Source organism: Copadichromis virginalis, linkage group LG22 (assembly GCF_057382275.1).
Source record: "Copadichromis virginalis isolate Kocher_CV1m ecotype Utaka linkage group LG22, C_Virginalis_male_GT1.1, whole genome shotgun sequence".
NCBI classification, from domain to species: domain Eukaryota; kingdom Metazoa; phylum Chordata; class Actinopteri; order Cichliformes; family Cichlidae; genus Copadichromis; species Copadichromis virginalis.
In genome coordinates this window covers 7,921,154-7,937,360 of record NC_140638.1, presented here as the reverse complement: position 1 = coordinate 7,937,360, position 16,207 = coordinate 7,921,154, and the positions used below count along the sequence as shown (strand labels likewise).

General features: G+C 41.7%; 1 protein-coding gene across 1 annotated transcript in view; it reads left to right on the top strand.

Moving 5' to 3' along the window:
- LOC146682622 (uncharacterized) overlaps positions 1-16,207 on the top strand; it is a 29,549-nt gene that overhangs the window by 12,760 nt on the left and 582 nt on the right. Inside the window, exons 17-48 of the mRNA XM_085445665.1 lie at positions 649-809; positions 1,180-1,333; positions 1,581-1,775; positions 1,883-2,039; positions 3,877-3,917; positions 4,027-4,229; positions 4,405-4,585; positions 4,831-5,034; positions 5,760-5,910; positions 6,049-6,119; positions 6,359-6,451; positions 6,657-6,889; positions 7,865-8,045; positions 8,194-8,388; positions 8,745-8,895; positions 9,121-9,236; positions 9,420-9,545; positions 9,772-9,922; positions 10,011-10,183; positions 10,321-10,456; positions 10,616-10,738; positions 10,905-10,942; positions 11,125-11,242; positions 11,343-11,458; positions 11,768-11,969; positions 12,546-12,820; positions 12,897-13,068; positions 13,764-13,915; positions 14,571-14,676; positions 14,758-15,006; positions 15,121-15,250; positions 15,504-16,207. The exon at positions 15,504-16,207 is cut by the window's right edge and continues 582 nt beyond it. Coding sequence (XP_085301791.1) covers positions 649-809; positions 1,180-1,333; positions 1,581-1,775; positions 1,883-2,039; positions 3,877-3,917; positions 4,027-4,229; positions 4,405-4,585; positions 4,831-5,034; positions 5,760-5,910; positions 6,049-6,119; positions 6,359-6,451; positions 6,657-6,889; positions 7,865-8,045; positions 8,194-8,388; positions 8,745-8,895; positions 9,121-9,236; positions 9,420-9,545; positions 9,772-9,922; positions 10,011-10,183; positions 10,321-10,456; positions 10,616-10,738; positions 10,905-10,942; positions 11,125-11,242; positions 11,343-11,458; positions 11,768-11,969; positions 12,546-12,820; positions 12,897-13,068; positions 13,764-13,915; positions 14,571-14,676; positions 14,758-15,006; positions 15,121-15,250; positions 15,504-15,693 — 4,944 coding nt within the window. The 3' untranslated portion in view covers positions 15,694-16,207. The remainder of the gene's footprint in view (positions 1-648; positions 810-1,179; positions 1,334-1,580; positions 1,776-1,882; positions 2,040-3,876; positions 3,918-4,026; positions 4,230-4,404; positions 4,586-4,830; positions 5,035-5,759; positions 5,911-6,048; positions 6,120-6,358; positions 6,452-6,656; positions 6,890-7,864; positions 8,046-8,193; positions 8,389-8,744; positions 8,896-9,120; positions 9,237-9,419; positions 9,546-9,771; positions 9,923-10,010; positions 10,184-10,320; positions 10,457-10,615; positions 10,739-10,904; positions 10,943-11,124; positions 11,243-11,342; positions 11,459-11,767; positions 11,970-12,545; positions 12,821-12,896; positions 13,069-13,763; positions 13,916-14,570; positions 14,677-14,757; positions 15,007-15,120; positions 15,251-15,503) is intronic.

The following is a 16,207-nucleotide window of genomic DNA, read 5'->3' as shown; positions in this document are numbered from 1 at the left end:
CGCTATTGTTGTAGTTTATTTATGTTAAAGTATAAAGTGCCTTGAAGCAAATGTTGTTGTGATTTCGTGCTATATAAATAAAATTGAATTGAACTGAATTGAAAATGATCAAATCCATAAATGTTCTGGATGCCTTTTAAAGTTTTTAAGAGACTAAATGTCCATTAGTTTTATTTTCATAACACATAAAATCTTCTTAAGTCCGACAAACATGCCAGCTGTTTTTCTTTCACTGCACACTCAGATTGATTTCTTTTGTCAGTAAAACTTTGATACCATTAAAGGGATCACTTGGATTATGAGAACAGCTCTATCAGAGGCAGATCTCCCTCGTGCTGTCAGAACAGCTCAGACCCATCAGGGCGTGGTCACAGGATCTCTGTGTTCAGGTGTCTGACTCTGGGAAATTGCTAGCATGGTCTGTGGATTGAAGGTGGTTCTCGCTAGTGAGTTGGAGACCAGCTGAACACCACCTCATGCTATTGCTGAACTGTCTTTGGGGGCTGTGTCAGAGATCGTCTTTAGCGCACCACGGCAATGGCAATCTGTGTTTTACACGTTTGGGTTTTAGTGTTGTAGCTCATCAGTGCATAAAATGCTGTAAAAATGTGTTTAATCAACTCTGTGATTTACACTTTTACATTTCAGGCAGTGCACATGAACTGCTCCCGCTGCAAAAAGAGCATGATGAAGGGACACACTGCTTACCAGAAGAAGGGCTTCTCAGACGTCTTCTGCTCCAAAAACTGTCTGTTTGAGATGTTTTCTTACAACAAACCAGCCACCAAGACCTGTCACCAATGTCATAAGTGAGTGTTGTTGAAACTGTGCTCTGTTCTCGATGACTAACAGGCACGGACTGTTTTAATTTATTTCTATTAAAGACTTTCATCCACTTGAGGGCAGCATAACCAAAGAGTATATACAACAATATGACATTATAATGACATTAAGTTATAAACTGCATGACGTCACTGTTAGTTAAGCAGCCACCAGATGATTGCTCAGTTTAGACCCGTGTTTCAGAGCAGCTCCTGATGGAATCATCTGGTGAATGAATCGCTTTGTCCAGCAGGTGACGATTATTTAATTAATTTCTCCTGTTTGTCGCTGAGCAGGTAGGATGGTTATAGGATATATAAGTGTCTGTGTTAAGTGTTTGTCCTCCCCTTCGATCAGAGCGATATCGCAGCCTCTGGACCTCATCATGGCTGCTGTGGACACTAAAGGAACTATGAAGGACTTCTGCAGCCCGGCTTGCTTGAGCTCTTTCAAGTCTGCATCCACCCAAACACAAAAGTCAGTCTGCAACATATGCAAAAAAGTCTGCAGTGTAAGCACTTTTTTTTTTCTTTTGATACCTGGGTGTTCAGAGTTTTTATTTTTCCCTTTATTATGGTTAAAAAAAATCGTATTTGTTGCCTTTAATTGCATGTACATGCACATCACAGTGTCTCCTTTAAGAGCTGTATGTCTTTATTATCCCGTTCAATGGCATTTTATTAATATTAATAACTAAACAAAAAAGTTTTTTATAATCCATGATCTTATGTCCACGGCTCCTTTCTCACTGACTTCAGACCAAATGTGAGCTGACCCTGAACGAGGCAGTCATCAGGTTTTGCAGCCACGCATGCTTCGATGATTTCTGCAAGAACAACATGGGCATCTGTGAGAACTGCAGCTCTGTGTGCCGCAGCAAACCGCTCACGCTGAAGCTGGAGGATGATAACAAAACATTCTGCAGCGGTGGTTGTCTGAAGCGGTTCAAAGAGGTGCGGATACATCAGAGAGGGAAAATGCAAAGTTGTGGGACCAAAATGTTGTAATAATCTACACAAAAACCCAAAGATCTCTTTTTAAAAAAACATTTATTCTGCAGAACTCCAGGATGCTCCTACGCTGCACCACTTGCCTCTTTTCTCGACCTGTCTTTGACATGGTTAACTTGAAAAACGATGAGAACGTGGTGCAGCTCTTCTGCGGCCGCTTTTGTGTGAAATCTTACAAGCTGCGACTGACAGATGAGATGGATCAAGGTAATCCACAGTGAATCTGTCAAACGTCCATTTTTCACATCTTTTTACTGGATCTTCAGGTCAAAATCAGAGACGTTATAAAAGACGTATAGCACTCACTTCTTAAAACGAAACAATTTAAACTGTTTTTATCACATACAAGTTATTCTCTCACCAGACATTTAATCAGGTACATCTTGCTACCACTGTGTTGACCCCTTTAGCTTTCAAAACAGCCATAATCCTTCATGGTATAGTTTCATAAATTTTGGTTCATGTCGGCATGATAGCATCACACAGTTGCTGCAGATTTGTCAGCTGCATGTCAGCAAATATCCTGTTCCACCACCTCCCAAAGGTGCTCGATTGGGTTCTGGTGAGTTCTATTTGAGTGCAGTGAACTCATCGTCATGTTCAAGAACCAGTTTGACATGATCTGAAAATTCTGACATCAGAGGATGGCTGCTTCCAGGCCCTGTGGCAGAGGTTTTGGGCACATTGTAACCACTGAATTTACCAAAACCAAAGTATTCTAGAGTCAAATCTGAGGCCATCTCGCTGACAGCCAAAGCTTGGCTGAAATCGGGTCACAAAGGGATGGAATTGGTCAGCAACAGTACTCGGGTAGGCTTTGGCATTTAACCGGTGCTCAACTGTGCCAAGAAATGATCTTGCACACTGTTAGACCCCCACCAATCTGAACTGTTGATACAAGGCAGAATCGATCAATGCTTTCATATTGTTCTTGCCAGATTCTGTCCATACCATCCCAGTATCAGCAGTAATCAGACAAGGCCACATTCTTCCAATCTTCTACTGTCTAATTTTAATGAGCTCAGTTTTCTTAGCTGAAAGGTGTGGTTGGAACAGCCAGAGAAAGGCTTAGTGTTTCCCCCTCAAAACCCCAGAGATGGTTTAGTGTGAAATGATAATATAATTGAAATTAATGAATTATGTTTGTGTAGCATTTATCTGCATACTTGTGGAGGAATAGGGTGTGAGGAAAATCTTGGGTTGTCATAGATTTCATAAAAAATAGGACCACAGTGCTCTGATGCCACGTCTAAAAGGTAAAATAAAATCATACTGTGCCATGAGAAGCCACAGAATCCAGCAGCGAGGCAGTGTAACTACTGCAAAAACAGTTCAGATTGAATCAGCCTTTCAAGTGGCACTCCTATCTCTTTTTCTTCCTTTTCACTCTTTTGAGGTTTCCTCATATTCAGAAGTGATAGTGTTGTGGTCAAATTTTCACTGTCACTATTTCAAAACCAAAAGCGACTGAATGATAACTTTTTCACAGGATTTACAAATAATCAAAAACTCTTATTTTGTAATAACCATGATGTTGTTATATGAAGATAGTAATAAGACTATTGATGTGTTTGTTAACAAACATGTCTCTATAAAGAGAAATCTAGTAACAGAAAAACATAGAATTCAAATACTGTTGGTAGAAGTCTGTGATGTTGTGACTTGTTGTACTTTTACTTGCTAAATCCAAGCAATCACCTTAACTGTAGGTAAAAGGCTCATCTTACAAATCTCTGCATCCTGTCTTTGCTTTTATTCTGAAAGTTCTTAACAGAAGTATCGATTTCTTTTCCCTTTATTATAATTCTCTTCATTCGTCTTGACATCTTCTATTTAAAAAGTGTCCATATGCCTCCAACATGTGAGATAAATCCAGTAAGTGTTTCTTAAGTGTGTCCCAACAAGCCTTACGTTGACTTTGTGTGGAGGAGGAAAGTTTGGATCATATTTAATAATTTCATCTGTGTGACTCCTAAAGGTTATTGATCAAGTCATGAACAGCAGCTGTATTTTCAGTAATCACATGTCTGATTTCTCCCTTCAGTGAAGAGAAAAAACGATAACCAATCAAAAGAGACAAACACTGTGAGTATGCTTTGTTTCTTTTTCCGCTTCAGTCACAGAAAACAGAGCTTACATTCAAGTCTGGGGAAGATTTCTAATCCCTATATACTAACAGAGGCTCTTCCCACAGGAGGATGCTGTCGAACCAAACGACACAGTGTTGCTCATCGCCGACGAGTGCACGCTCTGTTTCCACTGCAAAAAGAATTTGTTGGAAGGAGAGACACTTTACAAGCCGAAAGACACAGAGGAGTTTTTTTGCTCCATGGCCTGCTTACATGAAAAGCGTTGCGAGATCAAAATACCCATCAAAAAGTGCCACAACTGCTTTCAGTAAGTCTGTATTTTAATTCTCCATTTAAATGAGCAGCGGGGTTAAATGCACAAAAACAAACATTCTACAGATTCAACAGGTTTGTGAATGTGCTAACTTGACATGCTGATCTACAAAAAATTTAATCTCAGTGACTCAGAAATCTCTTTGATCTCTTTCATCTTATTTCTTCAGGGTGATTGCGCGACCTCAAAACATCATCCTGGCTCCGGTGGATGATTCGGGAACTATGAAGGAGTTGTGCAGCGATACATGTCTCTCCTCCGTCACATCCAAAATGAAAAAGGCTGCTACTAAGCCTCCACCAAAAGAGGGACCTAGTTCACAGTGCAGGATGTGTGCCAGATGTTGTTATGTAAGGAAAAGAAATAAAGTAAATTACTCTGAACTCTGTTTTATATGCATTAGGGATTGTAGCGCATTTGTCATGAACTGTTTAAGGATTCTTAGACAACGCTGGAGGCGAGTGTTTGTGACAATTAAAAAAAAAAGCTGCAGAATATCTCCATCCTTTTACTTTAAAACTTGTTGTTATTATTATCACGTTCATAATATATTTTTGTAATAACTACTCTTAACACATTCCGTTTCCAACCTTAGTGCAAACTCACGGTGACCCTGAACGGCGTGGTCCACAGACTTTGCAGTGACTCCTGCTTCATGAGCTACCGCAAAGTCAACAACCTGCGCTTGTCTCTCTGCGACATGTGTGACGCCGTCTGCTACAACAAATGTCTCGTGGTCAAGCTGGAGGACGGCAGTAAAGCCCTCTGCAGTGATGAATGTCTGGTCAAGTTTAAAGAGGTGCAGAAATAAAAACAAAACAAAAAAAACCCCAAACACATTATCTCCATATTTGACAAAAAGACTTGAATGTGCCTAAAACAACACATTTGCCTAAAACAAAGGGCAAAGGAAGGACTCCTTTTTAACAGGAAGAGATTGCTGGAAGGTGGCTAGTTGAGAGGAAAGAGAACGAGGAGCATGTTTTATTATTTTTAGTTATTAGAACTGTTAATTACTAATCATAATCAAGCAACTATGTCTGTGGTAAAGTAGCTATGTGCAGGTAACATGAGGCCATCTTTTATATATTCCCATAATGTATTTGTGCTTAATGTAACTCCATCATATAATCCAGACATCCTGTTACTGTGTCAGTATGAGGAAAACGCACAGAAATTATTAAATGTTCATTAAATGTTATTTCAGGACCGGATGTTTGAAAACTAAGGACTTGAGAAATAAAAAGAAATCAGGGCACATTTAACTCATAGAGCATCCGATAATTTAAACGAACTAATAACAGGTCATCACCAGGCTTTGTGTTTCACGTGTTAAGCAAAACATGTGCAGCTTAAATGCAAACAGCAAAGTGTTATAACTTCTGTTTAAGACACTCAGTTCACAGTTTTAAAAACCATTATGAGTCTCACCTTCATAAATGTGGAGTAGGCATAATACTTTACAACATATGTCTAAGGTAATGGTGTTCTTCATCTCACATTTTTCATTCGTTATCTTTGCAGAAAGTTGGCACTCGTCAGCTCTGCCCCATGTGCCAGACGTCCCATCAGCTGTCAGACATGATTGAAAATAAAAATGATGAAGGCAGGCTGGAGTTCTTCTGCAGCAACAGGTGTATGATGGTGTACGAGGCCCAGACCTTCACTGTGACGGGTATCTCCAGTCATATTTCAAACTGCAGAGAAAGTGTGCTCTATTGTGCTGTGCTCGCTGAACTTTGCAGTTGGACAGCAGTTTTTAAGCTTTTAGGTGTCAAAAGCAGAAATATTGTTCATGCTTTTGTCCTTATAGACAAGAAAAGCTCTTCATCTGAAGTTTGTGAGGTTAAAGACGCGAAGCCATCTGTAATACATCTCAACTGCGTAAGTTTTATGTAAAAAATGTCTTCTTTAGTAGCCACACCCAGTTTGGATTCAGTGACAGAATAAATGTTATTAACAACTGAATGATAACAGCAATTCATGATTACAATAAATTCTGTTTATTAAATCTCTTTCCAGTACATTACCACTTACGTTAGAGTCCTCACAGTGCTTCACATGTAGGCCTTTGCTATTAACCTTACACAGTTAATCCAAATCTCTCTTGCCTCTTCATCAAGATCAAAACAGAGCCCATCGATGAGGGGTACAGCCAGAGTCTCACAGCCTCAGTTTCTCATCAGGACATCAAGAAGGAGCCAAATGTAGTAAAGGTAAGATACTCAATCATTATCAATCATTTTCCCCTTTACATTATACAGTAACTTCTTTATTATTTCAGTTAGATGTTACTGGACACAATGATGTCATTTATTGTAACTAGAAAAACATAGACAGCACATTAAATCATCTAAATATCCAAGGGATCATTTAAACAGCACTCCACCCGCGCATCGTCTCCTGTTCTGGTTTTTACAGGAGGACTTAAAGATTGGGTCGGTTTTCTCCTTGACCGATGAATCCAAACCTGCAGAGCCCTCGCTCACCAACACGGATGTCCCTGCATCGTGCTCCGCCTGCAAACAGGTCCTCATGGATGGAGAGACAGTTTACCAGAGGAAAAACCACACTGGCACATTCTGCTCCACTTCCTGCCTCCTGAAATGTTACCAAAAGATACCAGTTTGGAGGACGTGCCACTTCTGTCTTCAGTGAGTCTAACAGTCCCAGTCTTTGGTTGCTGGACTGCTCTTGTGAGAGTGATAACTTAAGATTGTCATTTGTACTTAGAAACATATAATTGTTTGTATGTTGTTAAATGTCTCATCCTTATTTAGGTCTGCTAAGGTTCTGGGTGCATTCTCTGTTCACTCCCTTCTGCTGTTAGGTGTACCTTATACACATGTTAAGTTAGGGGTGGCTGTAGCTCAGGTGGCAGAGCAGGTCAGCCACTAATCAGAAGGTCGGTGGTTCGATCCCAGGCTGCCTCCTGCATGCCAAATATCCTTGGGCAAGATACTAACTCCATGTTTGCCTACTGGTGGTGGTGCCTGCTGGCGCTGTGTGTGAATGACTGAATGTAGTGTAAAGCGCTTTGGGGTCCTTAGGGACTAAGTAAAGCGCTATACAAATGCAGGCCATTTTACCAAGTTCATGGGAAGGTCGCATCTTGTTTTGTGATATATGGTATGGTGGAACACACGCACTCTATATCTGTTCAGTTACAACAGTTGTTTGTCTTAGTTGGGCTGGTTGGAGGCGCCTCGTGCCAGTCATCTTGGGAGTTGCATTCCTTTGCAGATAACATAGTAAAACATTGCTAGGCCTGGCTGAGCAGGTTTCACAGGGCCATATTTTCACACACACACACACACACACAATAAAAGGGGCGCTACGGGAAGTCCGGCCGAGGTTGACAGGGTTCAAGTGGAAGGAACAGCGCTTGACCGTAGTCGGCTTCCCTCGCGAGTGATCAGACGAAGAGCTCCGTCTTGTGTCTTGTTTTGGTGCTGCTTTGGTTGTCTTATTGTTCCAGCAGGGTTTGTGCTTAGATAAACCCAACAGCTCTAATTATTCTTCTTTTTAGGCTCATTCACAGAATAACTGATGTCCTTTAACTTATTTCAACTTCATCTAAACTTCACTCTATTAAATTTTTTTAATCTTACCGTTCCTCGTTTTCTCAGAGTGATAAGAGAGCCTCAGGACATCCTCGAGGCCCCGCTGGATAACGAGGGGACAAAGAAGGATTTCTGCAGCCAGACTTGCCTGTCCTCCTTCAACTACAAGAAACAAGTGTCCACCAAAATACCCGTGGCTCCTGTCTCATCACACTCACAATGCAGCATGTGCAGCAGATATTGCATTGTAAGAGACCAGGGAACAGTTTCTCTAATCTAATTACACGACACTGCCTGCTATAATAGTTTCATCAGTCGATGATTAAGTTGCAGTTTATTTGTTAGCTGGATTCGTGTGTTCTAAATGAGCCTGACCTCTGTTTATCTTCTTGTAGAGCAAACACGAGATCACGAAAGAGGACGCCATCCACAAGATCTGCAGTGAGCCGTGTTTTCTGCGGTTCTGCGGCATGAACAACATCACAGTCTGTGCGAACTGCCGCGCACGCCGTAAAACACCACTCACGCTCAAGATGGAGGAGGGCGGCAACAAACTTTGCAGTGAAGAGTGCCTGGCCCAATTCAAGCAGGTCTGAAGGATAAAGTTTGCTTTTCCTACTGTTGTGAATGTATTGTGGCAAATATTAAACACATCGGATATGTTAAATAATGAGCCAAAAACCCAGGATTCAGATTGCTTTTGTCACTTAGTGTTAGACAGCTGGGTCTGTATGACATTAAGAAAAGAGGGCATTGCTACACTCATCTGAGGCAGCTTTGGCTGCAGGTTTGCAAGTGTAAGCAGGTTGCAACAAAACTGGATCAAAGGAGGTTCATTTTTCATTTAAGATTTTAGGCAATTTCTAAAAGCAAAATGTTACTTTTTCCTAATCTTCAAAAAATGACACGAGCTGAATTTGAGTCTTTGCTTTTTGTTGTTGCACAGAAAATCCAAACCCCGCAGCCGTGCACAATGTGCCGTAACACTTCTCCGATATCAGACATGGTTGAAAACAAAAGCAGTGAAAATGTTGTGGAGCTCTTCTGCACCAAAAGCTGCGTGTCTGCATTCAAGATCCAGGCTGTCAATTCATCAGGTACGGGACGGATGCTTTGTTCAGCTTCTGTTTGTCTTATTTAGTTCTGTTTGTAACTCAGAAGCTTCAAACTTTCATTGTGTGTTAACTATTTTTTATTTATAAAAGTAAAACCTGGAGATAAAGCATTTTTTAAACTGTATGAAAAGACTTCAAATTCAAAGGTGCAAACATAAATCTGCTCAGTTTCATGCTTTCCTCGATTAAACCTCCCCTTCTCCTCAGCTGCCTCATTGAATTGTGACCACTGTGGTAAGACTGCAGTGCCAACCTGTCACCTTGCCATGTCAGATGCCTCCATCAGAAACTTCTGCACTCTTAAGTGTGGCATGGATTTCAGGGTAATGTATTTAATATATGCTAATAAAACAAAGCCCTCGATTCCCACCCAAAAACATTTAAAAGCACCCAAAGGTGAAATACTTTCTTTACAGCAAGCTTGACTTTAAGATTTTGTTTGTCACATTTCTATCAGAAGTTTTGAACAATGGCTCGCCCATTTCTTTCTTTTGTCTGATTTACAGGAGAGCCAGAATCCAGCAGGAGTCCCCGATCAAAGTCAAAGGGATTTCCTCCATCCACCACCGAAGCTGCTATGCGCCCAGTGTCAAAGCATCGTATTAACTACACCCAAAGTCATCCAGAGAAAGGTACCATTCTCCCGTCCTTTCTTTAAATGTGGAGAACCACAAACAGTGAGGGCTGTGTGGGTTGAAAATTTTGTTGTTTTTTTTCCTCTCTTGATTGTACGCATTGTTAGTTCAACACTGTTTTACACCAGCTGTTAAACTGTCTCTCTGTCACCTGTAAGCTGTTAGAAACATTCATGTTTATGTGGACTGATTTTTATCAAAATATAACCATGTTTGTGTGCAGGAAAAAATATACTTTGCATGTAGTGTGGCCTGTTTTCAAGAATTTAAGAGGGTCAACAGCATCACGGCTACCTGTGAATACTGTAAGAATGAAAGAATCATCAAAGACGTCAAGAGAGTCGGCGGCAAAGACTGCTGCTTCTGCAGCGATGGTAGGGAGAACATGTCAGTGTAGTTTGTTTATGGTCCATTTCACATGATTGGGAAGTTTACTGGAGCCTCATCTTTCTCTTCTCGCAGCCTGCAAGACACTTTTTTGTCAAGAGCTAAAAGGGAAGTGGGGTAAACACTGTCGCTCGTGCAGTTACTGCCAGTCGATATCCAAGAGTCTGGTGACGACACCGGGTGAAGACACGGACATCGAGTTCTGCTCTGAAGCCTGCTGCTCAAAATACAAAATGCTCCTCATCCATGTAAGTGAAGGGTGATGCTCACACTCTGCACAGTCTGTCTGCTGCAGATGAAGGTTCTTTTTCCTTTTACCCTTGAATATAATTTGTAAAAAGACAATTTAATCACCAATTCTTCTCCTAACTGATTTTTTTCTCAGGTGGCAAAATGTGACACCTGCAGTAACAAAGGGAAACTAAAGCAGAGTCTGCCACTGCTGGGAGAGGTCAAATACTTCTGTGGCATGAAGTGTCTCCTGCACTTCTGCAGTAACAAGGTTCAGATGCTCGACGGAGGTATGCACATTTGCTGTTTCATTTGCTCCTGATGGAGCTTCCTGGTTAAGTGAAGGCTATAATTTGTTCTCGAGTCCTGGGTCAGTTACAGACTTTATAAATCTGTGCTGCAGTTTAATCAGTTACTGGCACCACTGACTGGCTCTCCTCTCTTTCCAGAAGTCTCTTTATCTCCAGTACCTGCAGCACCAGCAGAGTCCTCTCCTGTCATTGGGAATGTTTTATCTTTGGCTAATGCTCTGACCAGGCAGCACAGCGGCCCAGCAGCCTCTCCACAGCTTGGTACACGCACACACACAGACACATTATTTATTAACACATGGTGATATTTCACCCAGGAAATAAACTGAGTAGTAATTGTGGGAAATTGTGATGCTGTGTGTGTTTTGTTTTAGCTGCTCTGACTATAGTTGTTGCCATGTTTTTTCTGGTTATCATTTCTCCACAGGCTCCATCACTGACATTCAAACAAAGGTCATTGGACATGTAAGTCTGCAAAGATGTTTTAATCAATGTGCCTCTATATAAACTTCTGTTTTGATACATTAGAAGTGGCTAAATTTCAGAATGACCTAATAATATGATCTGTGTTACAAATGAAGTTGTCTTTGTCGTCATTTTGATTTGATCGTAGTTGAAGGTGTTTTTGTGACCTGTCTGTTCTTCAGGCCAGCGTTCAGACTGTCCCAAAGGAGCTCAAGAACAAGTCGATCATCTGTACTCCGCTGGTTCATAACAAAGGGGTCTCCTGTACAGAAGAGGCTCTTAACATAGAGACACAAAAAGGTGAAGCACATAAAATGTCTGTTGTGAAACATGAACAGGTACCATCTTTTCAGAATTAACAGTTTTGGTGTTTACTCAATTTTTTCTTTTCTGTTGTTAGAAGACCGTTGTGATCCTAAAGTCGTAGTCCTGCCTGTCCCAGTGCCGGTTTACGTTCCTGTGCCTATGAACATGTACAGCCAGTACACTCCACAGCCGGTGGGCCTGCCCTTACTGGTAAGTAAAACACATCTTTGATCTTAAACAAATATGAGACCATTACTGTAAGATAAATGCTCTCATTCTTTAAAAGTACTTAAATGTTGCTTTGTCATTTCTAGGTTACATATTTTTTAAAAATCCTTGAAGTTTTTTTCTGTTTGAGGAAAAAAACATTTCTGAGTTGTGGTTCATTTAAAAAACGATGATAATTTATTGAAAGCTGTTTGTCCTGCTGCTTTTAACTTTAAGTACATTTGTCATTTGCCGCATTTCAACCTTTTAAACTCAGTAGAAACCCGAGTCTTAAGTCTGTGTTTCCCACAGCTGCCTGTGCCCCTGGTTCTCCCTGTGAACACAGATGGCTCTGAGGCAACGGTGAAATCCACAAAGGAGAGTTTGCATCCTGAAAACTTACAGGGCGAGCTCAACATCAGGCCTGAGACGGAGATAGAGCAGAGCGAGGAAGGGCAGAAGCATGGAAAAATGATAAAAGAGGAAGAAAGACCCAAGCCTTCATCCCTGCAGGGTAAGAATTGTTTTTAATTACATGAAATAATTACAGAGTTATATTTTTACAGGGACAGGACGACCTGTAGTACTCGGGTAAGAAAAGTTAGTTTCCATCATTTATGGACACATGAACCAAACTGAGCCAAACAACTGTTTGTGTCATTGTTATGATCTCATCAGTCATTTATGACTTAATGTTTCGGTTTACTCGGGATGGACGTGACAGTCACAGCGGTGTCAAAGATCCTGTGTCACCATAGAGGGCTGATTAGTGATGTTTCCTGTAAACAAACACACCTTAGTATTACCTGTTAATAATGTTAATACACAGGTTACTATTAGCTTCAACAACACTTACATACAGTGTGTTTTTCGGGTTAGTAATAATAACAGCTGGCTCTACTCCATTTAGCTGCAGTTGTTGAACTTGCTGGTTTTACTGCTTTGAGCTGTCAGAATGTGCTTTGTAAAAGATCTTGGATTATAGGTGCTGTGTTCCTGTAATAAGTGCACATATTTTTTCTCTAATAATAAAAAATATCAAGGATAAAAGAACTGTTTCTCTCTCTTGTTTTTTTTCCATTATTTTCAGACCATGCCAGGAGCTGCAGCAGTGACTTGTGTACAGATTTTAAGCCCACTTTTGACAACCAGGAGGATTTCTTTGATACCAGCGCCGGGCCGGTCACTCAGCCGCGAGGCCACAAAACCTCCCCTCCAGTTTCAGATGAGGACATGCCCAGCAGTCCTCTTCCTGACCCCCCACCTCTTTCTCCTCCTTCAGCTCTGGAAACTCCTCAGAGATCACCCGTTGCTCCTCCTGCTCCAATTTTAGTACCACAAACTTTGGACAAAGACAAGAACAAGGTAAGAAACCAGCTGAGCTGGTTAGAAGCTGCGTGATGTTTCCTTTCTGTGGTTTTGACTCTTCTGTGTGTCTCAGGATTGTAACCTGGAGCAGCTTTCAAAGAAAGATGAGCAAGACGCTCCTAAAACAGACTTTACTCAACCAGTGTGTTCAAAGCAAAACACACTCAAGAGTCAATGTGGAGTTGATGCCTGGAAGAGATGGATCAAGTGGAGAGAGTCGCAAACCAACCCGGAGCCCGTTTCTTGTATGTTTTGTAACATTTTTTTACTTGTCTGTAAGCTTTAGATTTTTTCCCTCTTTGAAGTGAGTTTAAAAAAATTCAGGTGGAAAAATCCCAGCAAACACTACTATAGTCATAAACATGCTGTTTTCTGCTTTGTTCGTGCATATGTGCAGGTAGAGGATGGAGCTTTTTCTAACTTTTAAGAACTTCATGCTGCTGTTTGAAAATTTCCCCATTTTTCCTGTGAAGAAGTAACTACACCCTCTACATTGTAGAATCTAGCAGGAATAAATTTCTCTTAAGGTCCTGTCACAGCATTTCAGTTCAGTTGAGGTCTGGACTTTGTGACTTTATTCATTCTGAGCCATCCTGCTGTGCTTGGGATCATTGTCCTGTTCCATGATTCAGTTTGGGCCTCACGTTTGACTCAAAGCCAAATACTTTGGTACACAGAGGAGTCCATGGTCGACTCAGTGACTGCACGATGCCCAGGTCCTGTAGCTGGAAAACAAGGTCAAGTTTGACCTTCGTATAGAGACCATAAAATCCATAGTCCTGTGAGAAACCTTTGTTTTTCCATTCTGAGACAATTCATAAAAAAAGAGCAGATGAATACAATTTGAGTGTAACTTTATTTTTTTTGTATTTTGTCTCATGAAGGCAATGATGTCAAAGCTAATCCACTAAAACCTTTTCGTGACTCTTTCATCTGTTAGCTCATGCACTGACGCTGAAGGCGGACCTCCTTCGTTGCTCTGTGGCTGAACTGAGCGACTGCCTGCTTTGCTTCATCAGGGAGGTGAAACAGTCCGATGGAGAGCCGTACTCCCCCGGCAGGGTGTTCTACCTCTGCCTCAGCATTCAGCTGGTAAGACTAGAAATTACAATATATACATTTATAATTATTAACAAATGGGCTGCCTGATCCTGCTGGTTCTTTCTAACTTGGCTCTCTGGCTCCTTCTCTGGGTGGCTCTTGCTTCCGAGATTGATGGGGGTCCAGGAGTGTGGGGCTTGGGTGGGTTCCTTTTGGGGCTGCTGGTGGTCTTGTGCTTTTGGCCATGGTGCCTGGGTTGTGCTGGCCAGCGCCCTTCTTGGACTTTTGGGTCTGTTTGCTGTCCCTCGGCTTCTGTGGCGTTCTGGGCCCTTCTCTCACTTACTACGTCTGCTGGCTGGCTTAAACTATATCTTCATGCTGGCTTTAGACACTAGTGTGCATGTTTTTCACACAGCACGCTGGTGTTCTCGGCTGGGGATTCTGGGCTTCATGACGTTTGTGTTCTGGTGATTTGGGCGGAGTCGATGGAGGTGGACTTGTTTTTACAGCACAAGCTTCCACATTGATGATAAGATTTAGAGGCTGGGTGAGTGTCATGGGGCTTTCATGCTGCTCCGTGGGCACAGTGATCCAACACTCAGCGATTGTTTACTTTTTCTGTTAATTTCTCACCCACCTGTTTGTCATAACCATATCCTGTGTTTAGTGTTTAATGAGCCATATTGGTTTTTGTCTTTCTCTGTAGTTTCTGGTTCAGAACGGTCGGCTGGAGAACATATTCAGTGATCTCATCTACGACAGGTTTTCCACTGAGTTGACCAAGATCCTTAAACCTTCAGTCACAGGTGGAGGTAAATTATCTTCAGCACCTTAGTTTTTTCCTGTCTTTGATATTTTGATCACGATCATCAGCTGCCTGCTGTTTTTGGCAGGTTGTGTCCTGTCCTGTGTGGAGGAGCAGTTTCTGTGGGACTGTAAACAGCTGGGGGCGTACTCCCCCACTGTCCTGCTCAACACGCTGCTCTTCTTCTTCTGCAAGTACTTTGGTTTCACCACAGTCGAGCAGCACCGCCGGCTGTCCTTTGCAAACATCACACTCTGCACCAAAACCAGCAAGAGCAACACCAAGACCACCTTCCTACGCTTCCACCCACCTACTTGTACAAACCAGGAAGAGTCAGGTACCAAACGGCTGAGGGCCCAAATGAAATTCATGTATAGTAAATTGTATGACATGGAAGTTTACATTTTTACTTACTTAAGTCATGTTGTTGTGGTTTTTGTGTGTTCTTCAGACACGTATGACGTCCCAGCTAAGAAGGTTAAGAAAAACGAGTCTGAGGAGGATTTGCTGGAGATGATGGAGAACCAGGAGAACCCCCTTCGTTGTCCAGTCAGACTCTATGAGTTCTACCTCTCCAAGTGGTCGGTGTCTCTAACTCCTCAGGGATTTATGCCTTATCACCCTTTATCTCCATCTATCAGCTGTATTACTACTCCTAGTTTGAAATTTGCGAACCCGTTTAATGCATAAGAAACTGAAACAGTTCTGTATCAACGCTAAAATAAGGTATAAAATGTTTAAAATGTATTTACATTTAGAGATGTCTAACTTTAATGACCTCACATTATTATTATTATCTTTTTTTAAAAACACATTTTCTTCTGTTTCATGTAGTCCCGCATCACTGAGGCAGCGCAGCGATCTTTTCTACCTCCAGCCAGATCGGAGCTGCCTTCCCAGCAGCCCTCTGTGGTTCTCGCCCGCCCCGCTCAATGACAGCAGCGTGGAAGCCACGATCATCCGAATCCTTGCTGTCCGAGGGCTGCAGGGGGGGGAGAGAGAGGGTACATGTATGGCCCCGTAACCACTGGATGACCCATCATTTACACCTGATCAGGAGGACTCATTGTTTGAAGGACTTTTTTATTAAGTGCATCAAGATTGATTTAAGAATATATACATAGTAAAAACATCAGCATGATTCAATGAAAGATGGCTGTTTAAAAACACACTGTTTATGAACAAGTGGCAGAAAGACACCAGATGTTTCCATCAGCAGCTGGTGGAAGCTAAAAATAGAGCTAAAAGAAACTTTTTAGAGATTACAGCTGAATTTAAAACTGTTTTTCTTAAACTGTGAATAAGAGTTTCATCATGCCAGCTCCATATGTCAATACTATATCACCAGTTTGCCTTGAATTTTGGCTGATCAGTCAGTCAGCAGGCGTGTGAAAGAAGAAACCTCCCAGCAATATAAAATCTGAACAGAAACCCGCCTCACATCTGTGCAAGTGTTCCTGTCATAGCTCGTTCCACATCAAGTTGGCAGCGATGTTTTGTTTTCTCTTCGTGCTGCTGATTGCGAGAGCTGGTTAAAA